General features: G+C 50.8%; 2 protein-coding genes across 8 annotated transcripts in view; both read left to right on the top strand.

Annotated features, from left to right (window-relative positions):
* Positions 1–1721: 1721 nt before the first annotated feature.
* Positions 1722–6246, top strand: LOC146768251 (E3 ubiquitin-protein ligase Topors-like). The gene has a single exon (XM_085570484.1). The coding sequence runs from the start codon at positions 5189–5191 to the stop codon at positions 6218–6220; it is 1032 nt and encodes a 343-aa protein (XP_085426610.1). The 5' UTR covers positions 1722–5188; the 3' UTR covers positions 6221–6246.
* A 6671-nt stretch (positions 6247–12917) lies between these two features.
* CDK13 (cyclin dependent kinase 13) overlaps positions 12918–16258 on the top strand; it is a 46673-nt gene continuing 43332 nt past the window's right edge. For all 7 annotated transcript variants that reach the window (XM_077786228.2, XM_085570448.1, XM_021546882.3 and 4 more), the window contains exon 1: positions 12918–14137. In XM_077786228.2, coding sequence (XP_077642354.2) covers positions 12933–14137 — 1205 coding nt within the window. In that variant the 5' untranslated portion in view covers positions 12918–12932. The remainder of the gene's footprint in view (positions 14138–16258) is intronic.

The following is a 16258-nucleotide window of genomic DNA, read 5'->3' as shown; positions in this document are numbered from 1 at the left end:
TAAAATATAACTCAACAAACAGATTATTCATAAAATAATCAAAAGCAAAAAGAGGAATTTGTGGTTAAATAAAAAGGAGTATTGAGTAGGGTACATTAAGGAATAGGATAGGGGAATCAGACAATCACTTAATTAGTGATTGCCATGATTAACAGGGGGTATCAGTAAGGGGTGGACCGGGGTGCCGCCATTTTAGGGGGAAGACAAAATGACGGATCCCCAGTCCCAGGTTTCAGCTCCATTTCCTCGGAAGAAGATCCCTCCCGACCTTCCCCCCGGAGGAAGAGCCAGAAGAAGGATTGGGGAATATCCAACCCCGCCTCCCCCAACAGGGACTAGCCTCGTGCAGGGACGGTGCAGGGCTATTGGGAGAGAAATGGGACTGGCGGGAAACCAGGGGCGGAAAAGAAGGGTCAAGGCGGGAAATGGGTCCCGAGCGGCGTGGCCAGCGCCATCTTGGGAGGGGGTGCCAGATACACTGCACTTGGCCTGAGCAGTGTCCGGCAGGGCACTTGGGGCGGCTCGGCCACAGCAATCCCCAAGGGAGGATAGGAAAGGGTTTTAGGAAAGTCCGAGGGGATGGGGATATAGGGAGCTTCACAGAAGCAAAAAGGGGAAATTTATAGCGGGGGGGGGGGGGGGGCCCAACGCAGCTGGATGTCGGCGCAATGCGTGGGTGTAAAGGGCCCCTTTTAACAACGCTCCTATAGCTAACATGTCACCCTCTTAGCTGTTCCCTACTGGTGTCTTTTCTACCCCCTCCGTCCAGCCCAGAATGGGGAGGGGAGGATAGAGAAGACAACATTTTCGAGGAGAAGAAAAAGCGATGCAATCTAGGTCCCCACAGAAGACTAGGCGAAGAATAGCACTCAGTGCTAGCTTCCCCCAGAAAAGGAAAACCCACCCGCCTGCCAGGGACATGCAAGGCTACAGCCCCAGTCTGGGCGCAGACGGGGGTTAAAACGCAAAAAAAAAAATGGCAGACCCAGCCGCCCGTCAGGGTGATCCCCACCCCGTGTAGCCTACCTTACCTTGCAGGCTCGGACGGAGATGGCTTGAATCTTCTCCTCAACTCGATGGAAAAGTCGCGCTAAAAACTGGGGATGTTCTTTCCCGGTTTGGCCCTTCCGGAGGCCTGGGTGTTCCCGTTAAACCAAGACTCATCCCCGAAGCCTTGGTTTTGGCCACTATCAGCCTCCGGTGGTCTCGCTGCAGATGCTGACTGAGGAACGAATCTCTTCTCGGTCAGCCTTTCTTCAGGCTCCCCTGAGCCACTGCCAAACTGCTCCTCTGTGTCCTCGGGTAAGTCTGCCCGCCAAAAAGCTCTGCAGCCCGGCTGCCCGTGCAGCGCGGCTGCTTCCTGGCGGGAAGATGGCGAGAACAAAGAGGGTCGCGGAGCCTCAATCTTTTTCGCTCGGCGCTCAGCTCCTCATAGCACCCAGCAGAGCTTTTATGGCCGTAGATTTTCCTCTTCCCTCCTTCTTCTTCTGTGAGGCGGGCGCCCCCACGAATTTGCCCGTTTTTTCTACAAGACGAAGGAGGGAACCATCCTCTTGCTACCATATGTTGTGGCGCGGCATGCGCTCCTCTCGCCGCGGCAGTCCGAGCCGTGCCGGGCTGGGCGGTGAGGGAAGAAAACGGGCGGCCGCTTCCCCCTGCAAGCTCTGCAGTTCAGTTTGTGGCGCGTGGGGACAGACGAAGGTGACACGGGACTTGGGGGTGAACAGGATGGTTTTATTCAGCAAGCCCCAAGACACCCTCGAGAGGGGGGGCAAAGGTTTTATACAAGAACTCAGGAGGACGGGTGTAGGAACAGTAACCAATAAGGGAATAGTAGGGGAGGAGTTTAAGGCAGAACTAACATATCACAAACCTATCAGGGGAAACAGGGGAGTGGAATAGTACAAATGGATCAATAGAGTGTTGAGCCTCACTAAATAGACAGGAAAGGTCTGGAAGCTGAGGATGGGGCTAGGATGAATGACAGGGAAGGTTCTAGGGAAAGGGGCAGGGAAAGGGAGGATTGGCAACTTGGAGATGAGGGGGTTAGGGATGGGGGGGTGAACAGATATTAAACAAATATCAAATGAAAGAAAAACACACCACCGCATGCCCATCTCTGCCCCTGTCTCCTGGGTGGGCCTGGGACTGGCACTGCAGAGCTGCTCTGGGGTGGAGCCCTCAGACCTGGGTCAGACCTTGCCATGCAGAGCTCTGGGTTTAACAGGGCCTGACTGCTCTGTTCTATTCTATTAGCTGCACTCACCAAGAGTCAAATAATGGTGAGACTATTATTATTATTATTGTTATTTGTGTGAAGTTCCAGGGAGTTTCTGATCCTAAAACACATTAAAGAACACATGACACACAGGCTAGAACTGGAAATAGGATATTATTTTAATTTTTGTTTGTCTGAATCAGTTTCAGGACTGATGCTCACCATTACCACAATGTGTACATGTAGCCAGGAGTAGGCTGTTATGTTCTTCAGTTTAACTTGAAAAATCCTCTGTAGTATGGCAAAGGCAAGTGACAGAGTTATGGAATGTAGCAGCAGGGGTACAAGCCCAGTAGGTCCTGTTTCCTGAAGGTTGAGAACATGAAGAATGAGAATCAGAAGCAACAACACAAGAGGTGTGTACTATCTTGGGCATGTTCCGAAGTATAACATATATCAATGATAAACACATTTTTTGCCTTCCTAGACTTGCTTCATTGCTGTGCTCCCAGGCCAAGAATGCCTGAAAAGAACTCTTGTATCTGTCCTGTGCTTGCAGGCAGGAGAACTGAGAAGTGGCAGCTCTGGATGGATGCAAGAATCCCATGGGAAATGGAGCCAAGGGAAGAGCAGAGCTCAGCCCCCCTCCAGGTTTGCAATGGGCAAGAGAGCCAGAGAGAGCCAGGGCACAAATGGTGCCTTGGAGGTGTGAGAGCAGCAGGCAAGAACAGAGTCGCAGGGGCCCAGAGGAGCCCTGACAGGGGCTGTGCCCAGTGCTACAGGAGGACAATGAGCAACCCCCAGGCCACCCTTGGGGCCCACCCTGGGAGTCTGGAAAGCTTCTTGCCCACAGCTGCAGGTATGACAGACCATCTTCATGAGGCATGAGCAGCAGACAGCAACCCAGCCAAAAGGGACTGAAGGAGTCCTGAACAGTGGTCCTGCTCAGTGCTGCAGAGGAAAGCAAAACTCCCTGAGAACTAGTGCCAGTCTGCCCTGGGGGAAGATTCCTTCTTGACCCCAGTACTACTGATTGGCCATCCTGAAAATGGACTCTGGAATTAATGGACCCAGCAGAAACACAAATCTCCTTAGACTAGAACCACATCCCATCCTGCTTGTTAATGAGAGACAGCTGGACAGGACAGCCCAGGGTCAGCCAGGTCAAGTGCACAACAGATAGAGTCTCCAAGGAAGCTCAGGTAAGTCCCTGATCCAAAGAGATGGATCACTGATTTTTTTACTCTTTCCCTCTCATAATAAACCAAAACTCTTCAAGGGATCTTTAAAAGATCCTGCCCTTAAAAATGACAACAGCCTGTGCACAGGGAGTGGCCAGGTGAGAGCTTGGTGCTGCCCTCAGCACTGAAGGGGGTCAGTGCAAGGAAAGAGCCAAGAAAAAGCACAGATCGACACACATTCACCCTCCTCCAACAGAGAACCCTGGATACTGGGCTCATTCATCAAAGCAGCATGAACTTGGCTTTTAAAAGTTTTACTTCACACTGAACATGAACTAAACTTCTGCTCAGTTGGCACTGGTTGAAGTTATGTAATTTTAGGGTTCAAGAAGGTAGGGATGATACTGTGATGTGCCTAGGGCTTTTTCACTATAAGATATTCCTGAGAGGATGAGGCAGGAAAACTCCTCCAAAAATTCCCTTCTCTACCAGGCTGGTTTTGAGCTATAACTCACTTGATCACTTCCCAGTAGTTTTAGTAAAAGATCCTAAAGAGAAAGAAAATGCCCAGCTGCAATCCTGGCTGGAGTGATTTACAGCTCCCTGAAAGCTGCAGGCAAAGCAGCTTGGGAAGCACAGCAAGAATAGGCAGACCTGCCCTTGCTTGGGTGGCCCAGTCTGTGGCAAGCCCTAACACAAGGGAGAGAGATTAAAACTCAGTGAAGTATAGTTTTTCTCCACATTTCTGACTGGTTTGCACAAAATTGTGCTTGATGCTTACTTTTCAGCTATCTGTCCATTTTCAACTTTATTTTTGAATGGGTTGAGAGCAACAGAGCTAATGACCACACCATTGTGCTTCTCAACCCCAATCCCATGGGGCTGTAGAGAAGAAAAAAAGCTGAATTTAAAAACAACCTGGCAAGTTTGTGCAGAGATTGGCATGACATATCAGGATGCGCTTACCTCTGAGCGGTGCAGGCAAGCAGCATTGAGAATAGAGAATATGGGCTGTCACCTCACCAGATTTAAACAGGCCAGCCCATGTACCTGATGTACATAGCACCCTCCCATCACTAAAACGCAAAACTAGCAGGTAACATGCTTCTAAAGGAGAAGTGCTTGAACTAATGACTTGAAATGGTTGTAAAATTCAGAGGCACTAACAAATGATGGTACAGCATGGCCCACATACCCCATTTTTTCTCCTGATGCCATGTACCTGCATGGGAGAAAGACATTCTATGGCAGATTTTGGAAGGCAGTCAAGGTTGCCAGTACAGAACAGCAGACTGTGACATCAGCCGTCCACACACTCCATGGTTGGCAACCTAAGTTGCCAGCAACGCACTGTGACCTCACATCCCTCACTGGTTATGTTTGGGCACAGGGAGCCCCTGGCTCAGTCTTACTGGTGTCTGGACTCCTGGCAAGCGTGCCTGGGAGGACTGGAAGCCTGTGAGGCCATTGGGAGCTGCTGTCAGCAACTCTCAGTTCTCATTCACAAGACTTTGCCTGTTTCCTTAGCCCTTTCTGGTTCAGGAATCTAAGTACTGTGGCTGGTGCTTGCAGCAGCACAGGTGAGTGGTGCAGGAAGTGTGCTTACATAGGGTGGCCCTGGGGTGGGTGATGGTGTCTGGGGAGCTGTGAGTGTGTCCTTCTTGAGGGGCTTGGGCATTTATTTCTTTTAGCTGCCCATTTCCCTGGGACAACAAGTGACCATTTTTCAGCGTGTCACACCAACAAGAAGGAGCAGCTGCTGTCCCCAGCTCTGCTGCAACACGCAAACATGGCCACAGAGTGGAACTGCCCCATCTGCCGTGACATTCCAGGTGAAATCGCTTCTGTAACACCCTGCAGCCACCTGTTCTGCCTGGGCTGCATTGTGCGGTGGGCCAAGAGGAAACCATCGTGCCCCCTGTGCAGGCAGGCAATCAGCAGCATCATTTACTCTGTTCGGTCAGACGAAGACTTTCTGGAGATAGTTCTTCCAAGGCCCTCAGACTCATCGGCTGCTCACCGCCAGGATGAGCAGAGGGCTGCGGAGCCGATGCCCAGGGCTTACGTAGCTGGCTTCCCACCTCAGATCTGGGCAAATTTTTTCCAGGAGCGCTCAGAGATCCTCGAGCCCCTGATGCCCTGGCTGAACCAGGAGCTATCAGAGCTCCTCAACGCCCGCTGGTGGGAGGTGGCTCTGGCACAGAGTGTCATTGTAGTCAATTTGTGCCGCTACGGGCTGAGTGAGGAGGACTTGGTCCGGGAGATGCAGCCCCTGCTGCAGGGGCGGACGGCGGCATTTGTGCAGCGGCTCATCAACACTGCCGCTGACCGCTGCAGCGACGAGATCCTGCGGCAGATGAACCTCCTCAACCCCCAGGCTGAGGAGGAGGAGGGTGAGGAGGAGGAGGAGCAGGAGGAGGGTCCCACAGGCATGCCTGACCCCTCTGCATCCCCCCAGGGGACTCCCACTCCCACCCCGATCTCCCCCTGCGGCTCCGCAGCCTCCGAGGCGGAGGCGGACGTCGGCACGGTGGAGGCCGAGCTCCGCGCGGGCCCCGGGCGCTCTCCGTCCGCGCCCGGCCCCGCGGAGCGGGAGCAGCCCCCGGAGGAGCCCGGCAGCGCCGCAGCAGCAGCGCCCGGCCCCTCTGCCCGGGCCGGCAGCCCCTCCGCTCCTGGCCCCGACAGCGACTGCCCGCCCGAGGGGCCCCGGCGCCCAGCAAAGAGGAGGGCCGCTGGCCCTCAGGACGCGCCCCAGCCCCCGAAGAGGCCATCCCGCCGCCGGCGGCGCAAGCCAAGATCCCTTGATTGTAGAAGGAAATAAAATGGTTGTTTGTTTGTTTGACACAGTCTCTGAGGGTTTCTTTATCCCTCTTCTCCTGGTGTCTTTTCCCTCTCCCCTCACATCCCCCTGTGCACGGCAACCGCCTGCTTTTGGGCGTTGGGCACGGCCACGGCCTCTGGAGCCGCCAGACCACAGCCGCGGCATCTTCTCCTGCCACACATCCCGCTGCAGCTGCGGGGGAGCGGGCAGCAGGGACAGCTGGCTTATCGGAACTACGGCCTCCGCCTGCACCCCGTTCTCCTGCCTGTCCACCTGCTGCCACTTTCCGCTCTGCTTTCTCCACGTCAGCGACGGCACCCTCGCTCCTCCGGAGCCTGCCAGGGAGGCACAAAAAACGAGCGTGGACACCGGAGCTAGAGACGGGAAGGGAAGGGAGGGGAAGGGAAGGGAAGGGAAGGGAAGGGAAGGGAAGGGAAGGGAAGGGAAGGGAAGGGAAGGGAAGGGAAGGGAAGGGAAGGGAAGGGAAGGGAAGGGAAGGGAAGGGAAGGGAAGGGAAGGGAAGGGAAGGGAAGGGGTGTTGTTTTGTTGTTTGTTTTTTAATAGCTCCTGATCATGTGAAAAATTACGTTGTTTCATGCACTTATTGGAAAAACAGAGCTAAAGCAGTGAGACAGTCTGTTGTACATCATACAGGCTGTCTGCTCTGAATGTTTGACACTTCTGAAAAGTTAACCCCCATAATTTCTGAGGCAGAAGTCTCTGCTTTAGGTCTAGGGTTATCATATCATCTTCCCAGGCAGCATTAAGTTGATAAAAATGTTAGCTTTAACCCAAAGTTTGAGTGGGCAACTACATGAATGATTTTAGTTTACCTTTAGAGTTAACAGCTGCCCCAAGAGCAGCAGCTATGAAGGCAGTTGGAGGATGACAGATTTCTTGCTGTAGAAGCAGTGTGAATTCAGTTTCTGGTTTCATCTTCTTTGGTGTGCTGACCTCTAGGGAAACTTTTTTGCAAAATGGTTTGCCAGAGTATTTGTGTAGGGAGCTATTGTGGCTTCAATCAAGTCACAGACCTTTTTCTAGGGACCAGGCATTTGGTGTCAAATCCAAAGTAGGCCCTCACATGAAGCTGCTCCCTAAGGTGGTTCCAGCATGCTTGTGTGAGTAAATGTCTTGGTACACTTAAACAGGGCTCAGTCAGCAGAGGAAATGCATACTGAGTTAAGAAACACGGTGATAGTTCTGAATATTTATGAACTTGGTAGTTAAAAATCAGAGGAAATCAGGAAAGTTCTCTGTGCTCTGAGTTTTTGTAGGGCTGCATACACCTTTCCAGACATACTGGAATATGTTTCCACATTTCCACAATACTGTGATTTCCTGTCTTTCTTACGCTAGACAAATCACACTCTGCCAGTCTCCTCTGAAACTGAGATTTCAGTTCACTGATGATCTTTATAGCTTTTTCTGCCCCTGTTGTGAATTAATTTTTCTCTGAATTAGAATGATCACAACATACAGAGACCCAGTGGTCTAACAGTGACTTAAACACAGCATTAATCTTTCTGAGCTCTTCAAGTATATGGGGTTGTATTTGACATTTCACTGGTAAGTCCACTTGTGTCCCAATCAGCCAATACACAGGTTTTTATCCTTTGTTTTTTTCCAACAGCTGAGCTCCCAGATCATTGCAACATTCTCCTTGTTGAGAAGAACAAACATGAATATAGTTAATCTAGTCAGTTTTTCCACGGGGCTTTGGGAAACATGAATTATTGCACTCTAGTCAATAAACAATCTTAGGACAAGATACTAGTACAGTTGCAGCAAAGAAATATCAGAGGTAGTAACAAAAACTACAGCAGACTACACAAGACAGTAAATGTAGACATTAGACTATTTTTCTAAAAGTTAGAAAGACATGTGAAAAGACATGGTTAGAAGACATGTGAAAGCATACAGTACATCAGAGAGTAAAAATGTCTTCTAAGGCTTCCATATTTATCTAAAAAAATCAACCAAACAGCAAAAACACACAAGCTAGAAATTTTAATTCCTCTGTGGCTTAGGAGAAATTGTTCTTTTACGATAAAAACCAGGTTGATGCTGGAAGATTGAAAACAAAACTTAAAAGAACTCTAGGTACGTGATACTGCTTGGGAGAAAGAGAAAACCAGACACTTTCCCCTCTCAAAAAAAAAAAAAAAAAAAAAAAAAAAAAAAAAAAAAGAAAAGAACCCCAACCAACCATAACCATCCTTAAGTAAAAATGCCTACCAAGTCAAACAAGCCCTGAGGAATTCTGCTGAAAAAGATCTTCAAACTATTGAAGACTTTATCTATCTCTTTTTATCTTGATGGATTGGCAGTTTGTTCCGCATCAGGAGAATATTGCCAAGGACTTATTACACATGGTGGCACAGACAAGACACAGAAACATTTTTAAAAAAGAAGAAAGTACAACAAAAGCCTTAACAAAAAAAAGATGTGGTATCATTGTCCCTGACATGTAGCACAGCGTCCATGACCAGCTCAGCATCTACTTGTACCAATTGTGTTACACTAAAGATGGTGAAAGGGTGGGAACAGACCAGAAGTCAGAACAGACTCAATGTGCTTAATGTGCAGATACAACAAAATATTTAAATTAAAAACAAAATATGACTGTTTTGAGGTTTTTTTCTTAAATAAAATTAAATTACCTAAGTGTTAGTCCAAGTTTTCTTCATGGGGATGGTTGGTAGGGAAGCCTTTTCCAAAGACTTGGTTTCTAGAGCTTTTGGAGATGATAGTATTTTGACTACAACTTTCCAGGTATGTTGTTCTCTAGTGTTTACCACTGTTTTCATGTGTTAACCATATAGTAATACCTTGTAAGATATGAGACCCTGCAACCAACATTCCTATGGCACAAGGTTTCAGTCTGTTTTGGAACAACCATCTATAGAAAGTACTGGTTTTCACACCACTGCAGGTGCCACTGCCAAAACCTAACCTGAAACTCCTTTCCCTCGTATTTGCTCTTCCACACTAAGCCTTGTGGAAATAAGCTGTAATGCATCTTGAATTTTCTAGCTCTTTGTGAATCCAACAATTGGCACTAAGCCACCAATGTCTTCAATGCTTCTGAAGGATTTTATTCTCTGTAAGGAATCCATTCCAGTCTGCTTTGTTATGTCAGGAATCTATGGATAGGTTTCCACTGTCAAATCATATGCTGCCATCACCTGTCAGGTGACAGCTGACACAATTCCTGTTGGCATATCCCCCTACAACCTGATGTAGCTTATTTCCAGGCAGAGCAAACTTGCTGTCATTAGCAGCTTAGCTTCTAGTTAAGCTTCTCTGACAAGTCATGAGGCTTGCTCCAGATGCAGAAACAACAGCACTCTACAGCTAATGACACAGCTCTTTCAAATAACACATCCCTCATCCAGAAATACCAGGTAATGATTTGGAATAAATTAGAAATTGCATCCTGTGTTGCTTTGTCCAGATCTGCCCTGTGTAATTATCCATGGTCTCTACAGCTATTCTGTGATGTAGGGTTGCTGGCCGAGTTTTGTTTTTGGTTTTTTTCCCAATGTGCCAGAGGCCTGATGGCACACTGGCTTTGTTGAGTGTGCTCAACAGCCCTGGAGAACCTCTTCATAGCTGCTGAATATTCACATACAAGGTAAGCTGTGAGAACCCCAGCCTTGTTTTGGGGCCACATGTGGTGGTGAAATTCCTCCTCCAACCCGTGCTTCCAAAGAAAAACTCCGCAGGCTTAGCTGTTCGGTCTCAAGGCAGTTTATTGCTAGTTATCTAACAGATTATGATCTTGGACTGCAGCTATTTGATCAGTGGCCTGGGTAGAGGCACACACACACCCTGACATCCTCTCTATCTGCTGTCTTCTTCGTCTCTCTCCCCGCCCAGGGTTGCTGCTATCTTTTATAAGATATATTACGTATAACATGTTTACAATTATTCCCCAATACCTACTACCTACGTTGCCAAGTGTTTTTCTACTCTAAACCAATCTGTGAGTGCCAACATCACCAAGAACATGGAGGTAAGGAAGAAGAAGGAAGAAGGATGGGTTCAGCCCACTTTCCTCCATCTTAGAACTTCTGACCCCCATGTACAAAGTGAAAACCCCCCTGTACATGTGTTAAAACCCCCCTGTACAGTACTAAAAAAATTTCCCCTCTACTTCGTAACTACTTATACTATACTATCTAACCTTTTGTGATTGCTTGTTCCACCTCCAAAGTTGGTAATTCATTCCATGGCTCAAACTCAAAATCACAGTTGTTTTTCAGCTGTCTGCCAGGGTCTAGAATGCTTCTGACCAAGGCCTGGAACCTCTAAAAATGTCTGAGAGACATTTTGAGTTCCCACAGTAAGCAGAAAAGGATGTCAGAAAAGCTGAGAGCAGCCTCCAGACCACTATGGAAAGATAAGCTATTCCCCAACAGCAGGGAGATGCACAGTATTTCCATAAGGCACGGCCTGCTAATAAAAACCTGCAATTTCACAAAGTATGAATGCAATCACTGCCTAGGTTAGAGTAATCCTTCTTGGACAGGGACCTTCTCTCCTGAAATGGCAGGTGGGCCAGCACTTCAGGTTTTTCCTTCACCATCCTGTTGCACAGCATTAGAAAATAGAAAACAAGCAACTTGGTGGTTTGCCAAGAAATTCACACCTTAAGAGGAAGCCTGAAAGAAAGTGCACGCGACGCTGTGTGTGTGTGTACAACTAGAGAAATATGTAATGAATGCTTTGGTGATGTTTGGAAGAAATGTGAGTTGGAACGGAGAGGTGAAGGGTGAATTACTGAACACTCTTGTGAAAGAAGATTTGCTGGATAGCAGATGACACACAGGACCTGGACAGACAGATTTTTGCTTGGGTTTAAAAAAGGAGAGGAAGCAGTGTTCTAAGGAGCTGAAACACTACAGCAGAAAACAGCTGGCTTCCTTTGTTTTGGTCTTTTTTTTTTTGTGTGTGTTTTACAAACAAGTGTAACCAGTATGTATATAAGCTAGCTAAGAACAATCAGGTAGCAAGGTGGCCAGAAAACTATTAAATCCCTAAGGAAAGACAATAGATTCTGCTTTTAAAGTGCTCACAACATTGAAGATGGTATAGCAGATGTGCCCAATAGAAGATAGTCAGCATGAGAAGCCGAGTTGAGGCACCCAGCAATTGCAGCTCCAGTCATGAGATTCAATAAAACCATGAAAAGGCAACTGGATAGTGTAGGTAGAAAAAGGAAAGAAAGAGGACGAGTCTTTCATTAGAGCACGAAATCAGAAAGCTTGGAGGGAAACATAAAATATCCTATGTTTCCTAAATTGAACTTAGTTTCAGTAGTGTAAGACAACAACAACAAGAACCAAAAAAAAAAAAAAAAAAAAAAAAAGTTCTTTCCATTAAGAGAAATGGCTTCATTGTTTCGGAGTAACACAAGTGTTTTATTTGAAGCGGTTTTCTCTCACTCCTCCCAGTCGATAACCAAGGTCTTTGTACAATAAAAGCAGGGAAAACCATCTGGGGGCCGGCGGGTTTCCTCCAGCACCGCCCGGAGCCCGACGCCCGCACCCTGCAGCTGGCAGGAGGGGCGAGCTGGGCGGGAGCCACAGGGCTCCGCCAGTCCAGCCTCCCTGCTGTTCGCAACGCGAACAGACGGCTCTGGACCGCCTCGGGTGAGGGACACTCCGCACCCTCTCTGGGCAGCCTGTTTTGGCGCTCGGTCACCCACACAGTAAAAAACTTCTTCCTCGTGTTCAGGGGGAACTTCCTGTGCATCGGCTTCTGCCTGTTACCTGCAGAGAGCACGGGGAGAGAGACAGGAAGGTGGCCGGCGTGCCGAGCCCCTCTAGGTCGGGCCCTGCCCACCCTCCCGCAGCTCCCCGGGCGCCATCTCCGCTACCGGCGCGGAGCCGCCGTCGCCGCCGCGCCCGCGACGCAAATACCGCGAGAGGCGCGGGTACCGCGAGAGGCGCGGGCACGGAGGGAAGGGCCGGGCGAAGTCTCGCGAGAGTGGGGCGGCTCTCGGGCATGCGGGCGAAGGCAGCAGCGCCGCGCCCGATTGGCGGGGCGCGTTCCCCCTCCTCCGCCCGTTCCCGACGTGGCGCATGCGCCGCGCGCCGCCGGGCCGTGTCCGTGTTCCCCCCGGTGCGTGTGTCACCCGCGCGCGGCGGCGCTGAGGCCGCGGGAGCGCTCCTGGGCACCGGCGGCGCGGGAGCGGCCCCGGCACCTGCGGCCCCAGCCGGGCAGCGGAACCGGGATCGGAGCCGCGATCGGAGCCGCGCAGGGCCTCGGGTACTTCGCCCGGAGGCGGCCCGGCCTGGCCTGACCCAGCTGCCCTGCCGGGAGCGGTTGAGGGAAGAAGCGGAGGAGGCCCGCGCCCCGTGCCCATGTCCGTGCGCGGCGGCGCCCGGAGCCCAGAATGAAGTGAGGAGGAGCCGCCGCCGCCAGGAGACACTTCCGTTTTGCGGGAGAGGCCGCGCCGGCCTGTGGGACGCTGCCGGTGCCGCTCCACCGCCGCCGCATCGGGCAGCGCGCCCGGCCCCGGCCGGACCCCGTATGTATCGCTGCGGCCCCATGTGAGGCGGTGCGGGAGCGAGCGAGGCCCCGGCGCGGCCCGCGAGTGTCCGTCCCGGTACGTGTGCGCGGCGCCGCCGGGTCCCCATGGCGCCCTGAGCGCGGCGGTGGCGGCGGGTTCTCTGGGCCGCGCCCTCGGCCGTGAGCGAGCTCGATGCCGAGCACCTCGGACGCGGCGGCCGGCGGGAGCGGGGGCAGCCGGGGCTGGGGCAGCGGCGGCGGCGGCAGCACGGCGGTGGAGGCGGCGGCCGACAAGAAGCGGCTGCACCACCGGAGACGGAAGCGCTTCGCGGCCCAGCCGCAGCCGCCGCCGCCGGCCCCGCACCCGCTGCTGTTCCCGCTGCTGCAGCCGCCGCTCCTGCAGCCCCCGCTGCTGCAGCCGCCGCTGCCGCCACAGTCCCTGCTCTTCCTGGCGGCCACCGGCGCCTCCTCTTGTTGCGGGGACGGCGGGGAGCGGAAGCGGCCGCGAGGCAAGCGGCGCTCGGGCTCCCGGCATAAGCGGCGGCGGGGCCGCGGCGGCGGCGGCGGCGGCGGGGGCACCCAGGAGGCGGAGAAGCGGCGCGGTAGCGGCGGGCTGAGCACGCTGGTGGAGGAATACGACGACGTGAGCTCCCAGTCCGAGGGACTGTTGGGCAGCGGCGCGGCCGGCGGGGGCAGCGGCGGGGGCAGCCCGGGCTCCTCCTCGGGCGGTGGGACCCAGCGGCAGCGGGGCGAGGCAGAGCGAAGCGGCCGGTCCCGTCGGGAGCACCGCGGCAGCAGCGGGCGCTCCAAGGAGCGGCATCGAGAGCACCGCCGGCGGGGAGAGGAAAAGGCGCAGCAGGAGGGGACGGCGGCACCAGGCCGCGGGGCATCCGAGCCCTCCTCGTCCTCCAAATCCCGCAGCCGCCACAACCACACTGGGAGCCAAGACCGGGAGGGACTCAAGAGCAGCAGCAGCGGCGGCGGTGGCAGCGACGGCCGCAGGAAGGGCTCCCTCCCCTCGCCCAGCAGCGGCAGGAAAGACCGGGAGAGCAAATCGCACCGGAGCCGGACTAAAGCGGCTAAAGAGCCACCGTCGGCGTACAAGGACCCTCCAAAAGCTTACCGGGACGACAAGCTCGAGCCCAAGGCGTACCGGCGGCAGCGCTCGTCGCCCAGCCCCGGGCGGGATGACAGCCCTCCTCTGCATCGCTCCTCGCAGAGCCAGCGCAGCCGCAAGTCGCTCAGCCCGGTGGGCGCCCGCTCGCCACTTAGCCCCTACAGCCGACGCCGATCCCCCAGCTACAGCCGGCACAGCTCGTACGAACGCGGCGGGGATGTGTCGCCCAGCCCCTACAGCAGCTGGCGCCGGTCGCGAAGCCCCTACAGCCCCGTTATCCGGTAAGTCCGGGCCCGGGAATGAAGGCGGGATGGACTGGGGGCCCGGTGTGTGGAGGAGGGGAGTAATGACTGGGACAGGAATGCAGGAGAGGCCGGAGAGGTTTACATCCAGAAGCAATCCTCCCTCTTTCCCTTTTGCTGCCAGAAAGCTGGGGTGAGGGGCAGGGGAGAGGGAGAAGTACAAAGATCTTCCTGTCCTGTCTCAGGGCGAAAGGGAGACGCGAGTGCCTGTAACACTTTTGTGGCCAGTTTCTCTCCGTGGGAGACCACCTGGCTGGAAAAAGGCTTTTAAACGTTAAAGGGTATGAGAACGTTTTCAGATGAGAATGACTGAAGGAAGAGGTTCCTTGGAGGACAGGTTTTCTAAAGGAACAATTTTGATTTTTAAATCTTTGCTTACAAAGTATAGACGTCCCGTGGTACATTTTTATGTATTCTGTTATTGGGTAAAATAGGATGCATATCAAATATATCTGGATTAGGTTTAATTTTTGCTAATCTAAAGAGAAAACCAACTGACAGGCAATTTGTGTTTACAAGTGTTTTCTTGTTCTATTTAGAGGTCTATGGAAGGACTTGGGCTTTCTGTTTTGCTAGAAAATTAAGTTAGTGCCATGTTTTGATAAATTGTCTTGTACTTTACATAAGCTATAAAAAACATAAGCTCTTTTCCTGGTAAGGTTATGCACATGTATATAATTAATGCATGCTTGCAGATAATTTTTCTTCAGTATTAGTGGGAACTCGGGGTGTAAAGGTCAGCATTGCATGAGTTTTTGAATTTTATGTGGAGAGGAAGTGTGAGCTGTATCTTTCTAGTTAGAGGCAAATCATGTTGTGGAATTAAAGCTCTTCAGAATATTTTAACCTGCAGAAAAATACACTGGAAATTTAAAAGTATTTGCTTAATATGTGTTTATAACGGAAGGTTTTTATTTCCTATATTGGAACCTTACTGTTGCCTCGTTGTTTGTAGACTTGCTTAAATTCATGTCTGGACTTCAGTTTTAAAGATATCCAGCAATGTGTTGTTCCACTGGCAAGAATTTTGTTTACAAGGCATTACTTGGTGGGTTGTCTGAGAACTGTTCTCTGGTGTTTTTAATAAACACTTTGTGTAGATCACCATTTGGGGGAGTCCTGTAGTGTATCCAGGGAATATGATAAAGCCGTTCCATGTTTCATTGGGCTCTCAGAGTCTGCTGTCCTGGGTGTACATCAAATGCTGTTTAAAGAGCAAAGTAACAAAGCTGTGTCCTACTTTGTTCAGAGAGATAGAGCCAAAGTGCCGTGGGATAAGAATAGCTATTGTCTAAAAGTGTGGTTGTACAGAATAATTTTGTAAGCAGTAGGGTGTTTCAAGAAGAAAACACTGTAATTGCTCTGAAAACATCATGCTGTTCTTCTGTGAGAGTCTGTTACAAGTGGTTAAAATACACTTTCAAAATTATTTGAATAATAGCATAACAGGAATATTATGTGCATAGTTTGATTTAAATGCCCTGGGAATCAGATTATTTTCTGTAGTTGCTTATATCCTGGAATAACAAAGCTAATAATGATGCACATAATTATGTATTTGAGGTTTGTATTTAGGAATAGCCAGGGTTCTGTATGCACTGTCTAATTGGGCTGTAGTAGAGTTTTGTAGGAGTGTTCTTTTTCTGTTGGTAGTGGGCCTGTGATTTGAAGCATGAAAGTTTAAATCTCCTGATTTTGGTATTCACTCTGTAGTGAGTCTTTCTTGAGCCTCCAGATCTGTTGCTAGAAGTTAGTTTTGTGACTTACCGCCTTTATTCCTCCCTCCAGTTGAATTGTAATTTGTGTTCAGTTTTTAACTGCTTACAGACAAATGCAGACTGTCAGGTGTTCAGGAGAGGAATTGGAATGGCTAAGTGAAAAGGATGTATGTAGAAAAAAAGTGAAAATTCTGTATGTAGAAAGAAAGATCTGTCCTAATGGGGCATTTATTGCAAAAATGTCACTTGCATAGAAAACAAAAGAAACCTAAAGTGTGAAGATAAATTGTTGATGTTTACCTGTTGCAGAGAAATGAAAGCCAGTGTTTTTTTCCATACAGCTATTGATAATCATGTATATTGCAATGGCAGTGGGGAAATA

The sequence above is a fragment of the Lonchura striata genome, chromosome 2, assembly GCF_050655825.1.
Source record: "Lonchura striata isolate lonStrDom1 chromosome 2, ASM5065582v1, whole genome shotgun sequence".
NCBI lineage: Eukaryota > Metazoa > Chordata > Aves > Passeriformes > Estrildidae > Lonchura > Lonchura striata.
This window is presented reverse-complemented; position numbering and strand designations above follow the sequence as displayed.

Coding starts and splice junctions, on each gene's coding strand:
- LOC146768251 (XM_085570484.1), top strand. CDS start 5,189: ATGGCCACAGAGTGGAACTGCCCCATCTGCCGTGACATTCCAGGTGAA.